Raw genomic sequence first — 9,974 nt, 5'->3', positions numbered from 1 at the left:
ATCACACTCTAACAGTTGCCCTGTGTCTTTACTGTATCGCACAGACTCACTTTACTTCATCGGACCAGCTAAAAATAATCGGACAAAATACAAAAAAATAGTAAATCTTTGAATAACGCATTTTAAATTCTGTGAAGAACTGCCACTAAACACAATGTTAAACTGATTAACACAGAGATTTGCAGTTCTGGTCCTATTCAATCAGCGTCTGCAGTACAGAGGAGACCAATACAATGTAGGATATATAACTATTCACTATACATATATACATACACACTGGTTTCCATCAGTGGTATATCAGGTGCAGGTATTTACAGTGCCCTTCATTTCAGGCACATATAATACATAGTCATTCAACTGTAGTGCAAGCTTACTCCACATCACATATTTGAGGACAAACATGCTTTTAATTCATTCCTCTTTTTTCTGTCTGCTGTGTCCCCCCCCCCCCCCCCCCCCCGTGCTTTTCTATGTTCACTTCATCTAGTGTGAAAACTCAAGCTGATCTATGTGAGTGTGTATGACAGAGAAACAATGTGTGTGTGAGTGTCTTTCAGAGAGAAAGACAAGGTGTGGAGGTGTTAAAGCTTGTGTCCTGGTGTGTATCTCTCCTCCTGGCTGGTTGTTGACCTTTTTTGTCTGACGATAAAAACACAAGAAGCTCAAAAAACCCACTGAATGGATGGGAATTTGACCCAGGAAGCTCTTCTTCAGTCTCTAACAGTTCTTTTTTTATCCAGATGCCGGTGGAAGAAACAGCTAAAAGATGAGAAAAAGAGAACACTTTACAGCACCTACACCGTGCGCCAGGATGTCATGCGTTCGTGTGGAGTTTTGATGGGCATGGGTGTGCTGTGTTTGTGGGTCGGTGGTGCACGAGGGCGGAGGGAGAAAAAAATAAAACAAAAACATCTTGATTCCTTATATCACATTCTCAAAGAGCTGCATGGAGTTCATGATGTTCTCATCCTGAAAAAAAGAAAGATACAAACATTTGTCAGGTAAATAATGATGACTCACTAGACTTCTACACTGTACCAATTACTTCTAAATGCTAAGGTAGCCTCGTGCTACCTGGAGACTTAAGTCAGCAATAAGTGAGCTGAGGCTGTAAAAATGTCAAATGTGTCTAAAAAGTAACATTCAGTGCAACGTAATGAGGAATTAAGTTTCTAAAATGATTTTTTTTTTACTCTGGATCAAATTAAGCACGCTGTTTAACGGAAGCGCCTCTGGAACTTCATAATAAACTTAACACAACTAAGTGAATCAATCTGATTATCAGTGTCCATCTTTGTAATAAGGCAATAGTGTGCAACACAAAAAAACATCCAGTCTGTAAATTCTGATAATTCATGTGCCAGCCAACTTGAGGACATTCAATTGCAAAAGTAGGACTGTGTGTGGATGGAGCAGCCACGACCAAGACAGACACAAGGAGATCATGCAAACTTCGTTAGCCAGTCACCTTCTGACAGGTCTCAATGAACTCTTCAATGGTCACGACACCATCTCTATTTTTGTCCATTTTCTGTAGGGAAAAAGAAAGAAACCCACAAAGACAGAAAGAACAGACTCGTTAGTGAGAGTGTTTTCAGATACTTCACAATGTTCCTCTGATGAAAGACTAAGCAGGGGCCAGGTAGCACTGTGCACACGAACCTGGAAGAACTTGTCCACGTGTTCGGACGGCGCTTCATCTCGCACACACGGGTAGGTGTATCTCCCCATCATGTCATAGATTGATTGCATAATCGCCAGCATCTCCTGAAGAGAAGACGACAGAAGCAAAGTGAAGTGAGCTATTTATCACTGTTCACGCTATGTGATAAGATTTATGTGAGTGAAACTCCCTTTACAAGCATGGACAAAACAAGGTTAAACGTGGAATCACCCATGAATGCATGATGCAGTCAGATGGAGATTAAATTAGGATTTGTTTTGAACTGAAACAGGAGCGCTTCACATGATGTTACCCAGAATGCTATGTAGAAAAAGAGAGAGGAGTCCGGAGAGGCCTAATGGAGCTCGTGCAGCAGTGATTTTTTACCAATGAAAGAGAGCCAGCCAGCCATTATGTGACGGTCAGCATTGATATTGTGGTGGAGGCCACAAACTAACAAATCAGTTTAATCCCTTCATTCAACTCTTCTTTGGCTTCAAGACTTTTTGGTGGATTAAAGCTAGCACGGGAAATTATCTTCAATCTTTTATAGGATAAAGGTAAACCTGTAGAATTTGCCTGCAAGTCCTCTTTTAACTTCTGTGATGGACATTTGACCTGGTGAGTCTTCAGAAATATAGAGATTAGACAATAATAGTCTTTTAGGTATACTTTCTTCCTTGCAAGGAAGTCAGACAATCATACAGCGTGAGAAGAGCATTCTGCAGAAGGAATGACAAAGAAACAGTTGCATGTGTGTTCTTTTTATGCAGATGCAGTGATGAGATGTGTGTGACGAGTTGAACTGCGTTTGTGCGTGTGTGTGTGCGCGTGTGTGTGTATGTGAACTATGTGTGTGAACTAAGTGAATAGTAAAATCCCAGGTGATAAGATACAAGCTGAAGGCCTCCTGGCCAGGCCAGGACCCAGACACAGGCTGAAAGCCTCTTCAAGGTCTTGGCGGTGGGAGACCAGCACAGTCTCTGATTTGTGGCCCTGATGTCATCTTGGCAGTTAGACAAGCAGAAATATTATGCATAAGCAGAGATAATATATAGTGTGTTATAATGGTAACATTTTCCATTACACTTCTCATTGTCAAAAAGCCGCACATCCCAATATCACACTCTCAGTACCTCTTTGGTGACGTAGCCGTCCTTATTAATGTCGTAGAGGTTAAAGGCCCAGTTGAGCTTCTCAGTGATTGAACCTCGGAGCAGCACTGAGAGGCCGATGACAAAGTCCTCGAAGCGGATAGAACCGTTTCTGTCGGTGTCAAACGCGTTGAACAGGAAGTGAGCATAGGTGGTTGCGTCTGTGGACAAAAGGAGTCAGGGTGAGGGGTTTAGTGTTCTGTATAGGGCTTCCCCTCTAATTTCTCCAATAAACCCAGATCTGGATGTGTTTGCAGAACAATTATATCATACAGCCTGCTACAAAATGATGGTAATTTTGGTGTTGTTTATCCCGGCTGCTTCAGTCCCATCAAATGTTCAAATTATCCATCACTGGAACAGGTTTATTGTAAATTAAATCCAATAAATAATGTATCTTTACAACGGTTCTGTTTGAATGCTGCAGAGAGCCTTTGAATTGAAAGCAGATTGAAATACTCTCAATAAAATAAAAATAAATAAAGTTTTAGGACACAATTATAGCCAGAATTGTCAATGGACTTCTCAATGTTAAAAACTGAATATACAAATCTTGAAATTAGACATCAACTATTTAATAAGCTGCTTATATATAATATATCAGTAAAAATAGTGAAATATAATGAAAGGGTGTCTTTTTGAGCAGAGCCATCTCCTGATAAAGTCCATGCAGTCTCTGACAAGAGAGGAGAGGAGAGATGTTCAAACTGCTAACCTCCTTGGGGAAAGAACTGAGAATAGATGGTCTTGAATGTCTCCTCATCAACCAGCCCGCTGGGACACTCCTGCTCAAGAGACGGAGGAAAAAAACGAGATCTATATACTAGAATAATTTAAGTCTATATAAAGCATAACGATGGTGGTTAAGAAATCAAGACTAGGAAGCAATTAAGCAGCTGGACGTACATTCTTGAAGCCTCGATACAGAGACTGAAGTTCCTTCCTGGTGAACTTGGTCTGAGCCTGCAGCTGGTCCAGCCCCTCCGGCTGGTGACGCACTGTCGACAGCTCCAAGTCACTGTCGCTGCTGTCTGTGAGGGGGGGGGGGGGGGGGGGGGGGGGAGAGAGAGAGAGAGAGAGAGAGAGAGAGAGAGAGAGAGAGAGAGAGAGAAGTGATGTATAAAGGGAAAGATGAGGAGAAAAAGAGGGAGGATGGGGCAGACTGAGTGTGTGGATGCAGGTCAACATTTGGGGAGGGAGGTGGGGTCACACATTCAACAGGGAGGCATTTTATCATAGAGGAGGTGAGGAGAACGTGCAAGTTCCAGAGAAATGTAATAAAAAGCTTCAAAGGAGCAAAGGGCAGGCAAACGAGGGAGTAAAACAGAAGAGGAGGTACTTTCTTTATAGCGGAAATGTCACCGAACACGCATCGTAGTGTTCTTTAAGTAATTAGAATAAACAAATATAAATAAGGCCTCTGCAGAAATCACCATTTAGTGTTGCAGCATCATTGGTAACCAGTTCACACACATTAAGAGAAAGCACTGCACCACTGGGATAAGAAGAAAACATTCCAAAAGGAGGGGGGAAGTTTTCCTGAGTTATAGTTTGGGTTTCTCCTGTTTCCATACTCACCATCTTTACACAAGAGAGAACAGATGAGGAAGAGGAGTGTTGACACCAAGAAGGAGTGAAAGAGAGAGCATGGAGAACAGTGGGAGAGTGATAGAAAGAGGAAGAAAAAAAAGAAAAGATAACAAGTCAGATCGGACACAGAGGATTATATGACGAGCGTTGAGTAATCCTAACTCAGGTATTCTGATAACACATCCAGCAGAGCAGTGAAATATCATATACTGTGAAACATAAAGTAAAAACCAACAAACTGAAGGTGGAATTGATTCACTCATATGTGACATTAGATTATTAATTTAGAGCTCATTAAAAATAAATAGTTTTCAGTCCTACACAGAGTGACAAGTTGGGAAGATGAGTAAAATCAAACCTTGCTCTATTTGTCTAATGACGACCATAGACTGTAAATAAAGATGGACGATGCGTCTCCACTTCTGTGCACTATCCAGAAATTAAGCTTGGTCAATACATGTGCTCGACCAATCACAAGTCAGTCTCAGCTGTCAATTATGATATCTCACCTTGATTTTATAGCATCTAACTTAACAGACAAATTAACACTCGAAGAAACATCAGTGATAAAAACTAAAATGACAGAAACCATCTCAGAGAAAAACCTGTACTGTGACTTCATAGCTTGTCCCTTAATAACTTGGAGGAGGCGGCATTTATTACATGTACTGCAGCCAGCCACCAGGTGGCGATCAAAACGCATTGGCTTCACTTGTGCGAGCTGTCTTGTCGTCCATCTTTATCTACAGTCTAATGTGATGACTGAACATGAGTAAGACCATGAGAATAAACCTCTAGAAAACAGTAGTGAGTGGACACAAATTAATATACATTAATATTTCAATTCCAATATTGCAGTTTCACACGTATTTTTATCGATAGCTGGAACACCACTGTTTCCTAACGCAGCAAGACATCAATATAAATCCAGATTTTTATGAAAGCATCAACATACCAGTTGGAGCCCGACCAAAACCTCAGCCGGCCAGTTTCACCAGCTGATTTATGGTAATTGCAGATAAATCGATTATGGCTTTTATTGACCAAGAAAATGAAAAGAACATTTAAAAGAAATCAAAGCAGGGGATCGCTGAATATAGAGTTTGAGGTATTTTATTACCGATGACACAATTGCACTCCAATGTTGGCAACACACTACACCCCCCCCCCCTAACCAATGTCTGGTCGTTAGGAAGGAATTACAGAAAGAGCTGAGCAGACGCTGCCCCGGCACACGAAAAGGATCCTTGACAAATACCATTGTTCATGATATTTGTTTCAAATCAGCTGATGCATTAATTCACAGATTTTTTTAGACTCTCGAATACCCTGTATGGGACAGGTGCCAATAAACAAATATAGCAGCAATGAGTGATTAGTTTTTCCATTGTATCTTTTGAGATGATCACGACTGATGAACTAAAATGACCTCATAATTTACATCCTTAGTTCTCGTCTCATCTTGAGAAGGAGCTGACAACTACGTCTACTCCTACGCTACATATTTCACCTCCCTGCTTGGATCGTTAAAGTAAAACATTTCTCTCCAGCCTCCTCGCTCCATCTCATCCTCTTCCTCCTCCTCCTCCTCCTCTTCATTTCCCCTCTCCCAAGTTGCCTCACCGGTCTCGGTGATGTCGATCAGGCCCAGCAGGTGCATGAGTTTGAGGAACATGATCACAAGGCAGACGATCCCAACTGTCTGCAGTCCCTCCGTCTCCCACCTCACACTCATCTTCCCCTCTTCTTCAATCTGGTCTTCCAGGGTCCCCGTCTTTCCGTCTTCTTCTGCTACATTATTGGACTTTCTCCGCATATTTGTCTTACTCCTTTCCTTCAGTTCATCCTTCATGACTCTGAAACATCATGACTCAATCTTCTCTCATCTTTTTTGCTTGTATTCTTATTTTACTCTCCCCTTCTACTTTTTTTTTAATAATTGACTGCCTCCCCCCACCCCCCCTTGTTCTCGTCCTGCTCTGAAGGGTATTCTCCAAGATGAATAGCGGCGTCTGATGGTCTTTTATTAAGGTCAAGTGGATCCTAATACCTCCAGAGAGAGAAAGAGAGACAGAAAGAGAGAGAAAGAGAAAGAGAGGGAGAGAGAGAGAGCAAGAATCCCCCTCCAAAAATCGGAACCGCAGCTTTAATCCACAGAAAATACAAGTTCAGAGCCGGAGATTCTCACATCACACATGTAGAAGTTTGTTTTGGGATTCCTCCAGTGTTTCTTATTCCTCTAGCTGAAGACAAACATCCCATCAAAGACCAAAAACGCAGCCAACATTTTCCCAGTCGGCGCTGACTGAGTGACTGAGCTCCTCTACGTCTCTACATCCTCCCTCCATCTCCCATCTCATTAACCTGTGAACTCCTGAGGAAACAGAGGAGAAACACGTTTCTCCCACTTTTATCAAAACAACTGCAGACAACACTCTAAATACACCATGGCACCTGATACTGTGAATTTAAATTAACAGGATCGACAAAGATTAAATACGTTTAGCTAAATGTGACGTACAGAGCAACGGTTTGCCTTTAAGGAACCAGTGGGGGCGGTGGCAAAGTTCAACAGGTGTCCTGGATCCCATTCTCCCAGTCATCTCTGTGATCCACTTTCTAATTGTTCCCTGGTCTCTCCTGGGCTTCGTAACACAGATTGAATACGGCATCAACTCAGTGGAGTCCCGTCACACACACTCACACCCATGTCATAAAGGGAAACAGTGAGCAAACGCTCCCTCGGGTCCTGTGACACTTTACTCATTTCATCAGCTCATTTTGAGGGAGGGAGGGTGGATGGATGAATGGATGATAGAGATTTTAACAATAGAAACATGATTACCTATAACATTAAAGAGAACTGAAGGTAAAGATACTCATCGTGCAGAGCTCCTGAATCATCTGGACTGATTTAATTTCAACTCAGAGACAAATAAAGTAATAAAAATCATAATCTCTAAAAAAAAAAAGTAACTTGAGTTATAAAAACTGAATTTGAAAAAACCCAAGTAACCTCACTGGACTAAATACAAAGGGTAAATTCCACCAGAGCTGTCATTTCACTTATCTTTGATTGATGGTCAATTCTAGCAGGATATTATCAATAATGAATCATTCATTTAATGTTCAGGTAATTTTTGATTTTACTACAATTCAGAGACAAATATTGTCTATTTTACTTCACTACGTTTAGTTAACAACTTTCTTTACAGCTTTGAATAAGTAATACAAAATAATGCAAATAAAGGATGATGTATTTATTACATAATATTTAAGATGAGACTTAACTGATCCCATTGGGGAGATTCACAATTGACCACAAGGATTTTGTATTCATGTTTATTATATGCTTTGTATTGATTCTTAATAAAAATGATAAACAATAAAAGGTAAATACCAAGGACTAAAAACACGCATAAGATATAATCTGTTAAATAATATGTAACCCAGCTGGTAGACATGGAAACAACAGACACTTTATTGATGAGACTCACTAAAATATCTTGTCGTCAAATGCGGAGTAAAAATACCAGATGTTGTATCACATAACTTCACAATGAGGCTCACACATCTCTAAAGACACCTCTGGCATCGATGTCGTCCCCAAAATAGGACCAAGCTGGATTCAACCCAAAGTCGGCATGAGAGCGGGGAGAGGAGCCCCAGAGTGAAACAACAAGTCAATGCCAACACTTCTATTTCACATCGGACCATTTCACTGGACTTTAAACACACACAGACTTACGTGGACTAACACACACAAGAGGCGTGACGTGTGTAGGCATGACTTCTCTATTTCTGATATCATAAATAATGCAACAAATAAGTGATCAGACCTCATCTGCCTGGTGATTGATAAATGGCTTCTAATGCACTGCTGCTAAATGTGGAATATCTGCACAGGAGCAGAAGGGATGTTGTTTCCTGACAAGATAAAATTACACTGCTTGGATAATGATTGATCTGATAGTTTTACCCCCTCGCACAAACAATTTTTAAAAGACTTTTCTATGTCTCATGTCCTCAAAAGTTTGGGAAATAAGACATTATATCAGCATGAGGCCATTTATCTAGAGAATTTTTAAACCCTGAGCAGAATCTTACATTTAAATCAGCCAATGTGTAGTATTAAATATTAAAATGTCAAGTTATCAACAGGCTGAAAAGTATGAAGTTCAAGTGTGAAGTTAAACCACCAGAGGGCAGCAGTCTGTATGCTACTTAAAACACATACACACACTCTCACCTCTGTGTTGAATCCCTGCAAAGGTTCACAGAGTAAATCTGAGGGCTCATGAGATTTGAAGAGATTTTCTTACTTATCTTTTTTGGCCCAGAGCAGTTATTGAAATAAAACCATCTGAAATGTGTCTTTGAGGAACTTCCACAACTGCCACAACTGTGCATAAACCAGTTCACAGGCACGTTTAAAGCCACGCATTTGATCTATATAAATATAATACACTTTATAAATCATTCTCAAAGCTCGGTATTTTTTTATTTGAGTGATTGAACTTCATTTTGCACCACTGGCTGCTATTTGGAATCTATTTCTATTCAAAGAGGGCACAACATCTGGACTTTTAGTTTCCCTGCATGAAGACAGGCGAGGACAGACAACAGATGTGTTTTAACTCCCGCTGTCTGCTGCCAGATAGTTAAACATGATGAGGACAATGAAGCAGGCGACTTACTGACAATGCACCTGGTAAATTAGTCCCAGTGGGAGATGGAGAGGTGATGAAGGGGCAGGAATGAGGATGAAGATGCACGAGGAGAAATTCGGAGGCTACTGAGGGATGGCCAGTGTCCTTCAGGGTCCTGGAGGAGTACTCCAGGCTCCATATTTAGGCGGCCTTAGTGAAAGCCTGTTCAATAGTGCATGTATAATTGATGCGAAGTAATGCTAAACCGGGGTGTAGGCCCTGCAACACTGGGTGGAAGAGGAGGAGGAGGAGGAGGAGGAGGGAGGGGGGCTCGATTGGAAGAACTGAAAATTGGAGAGAGGAGTGATAAATTATGAAAGGGCATTACTGGTGTTTTTGTTGAATTCACTACTTATGATTTGGAGCCGTATGAGAAGCACTAATGGGCCGACTGGAGCCTTCCTGCTGTAATTGTCTTGGCAAACTGACTGCAGGCCACTCTGACTGTCTGGCCTTCAGCCCAAAACTCTTATCAAAGGGAGCTGCATCGTTCAAAGAGCAGTGTCTGATGTCTCGTTCACAGTCCCAAATGTACACAGTCTATTGGCCCATCAATGTTTTATGGTATACCCCTTAGTGGGCAAAATAAAACATCCCATTAACCTTTTCCCACTACGATAGCAGACATAGATTTGCTGATAGACTGTAATTAATAATGGGTCCACAAATACAAAAACACACAGTAAAACTCATTCTATGTATTTTATATCCGTTTAGGTTTGTGCTTCTTCGGTTGGAAGGCATTTTTACTTGATTAGATCTAAACACAGTAGTTACAGCAGAGGATTGACAGGGTAAGAGGGGCAGAGGGACAGAGGGATAGAGGGACAGAGGGACAGAGGGACAGAGTCAGGAGAG

General features: G+C 41.2%; 1 protein-coding gene across 1 annotated transcript; it reads right to left on the bottom strand.

The window, feature by feature from the left end:
- Positions 1-474: 474 nt before the first annotated feature.
- LOC128438984 (calsenilin) lies at positions 475-6,306 on the bottom strand. Its single transcript, XM_053421776.1, has 7 exons — positions 6,031-6,306; positions 3,724-3,848; positions 3,533-3,602; positions 2,800-2,978; positions 1,663-1,767; positions 1,469-1,531; positions 475-969 (listed from the first exon to the last, which is right to left on the bottom strand). Exons 1-7 carry the CDS (start codon positions 6,257-6,259, stop codon positions 922-924), a joined length of 819 nt encoding a protein of 272 aa, XP_053277751.1. The 5' UTR covers positions 6,260-6,306; the 3' UTR covers positions 475-921.
- Positions 6,307-9,974: the final 3,668 nt, after the last annotated feature.

Source organism: Pleuronectes platessa, chromosome 4 (genome assembly GCF_947347685.1).
Source record: "Pleuronectes platessa chromosome 4, fPlePla1.1, whole genome shotgun sequence".
Taxonomy (NCBI): Eukaryota; Metazoa; Chordata; class Actinopteri; order Pleuronectiformes; family Pleuronectidae; genus Pleuronectes; species Pleuronectes platessa.
This window is presented reverse-complemented; position numbering and strand designations above follow the sequence as displayed.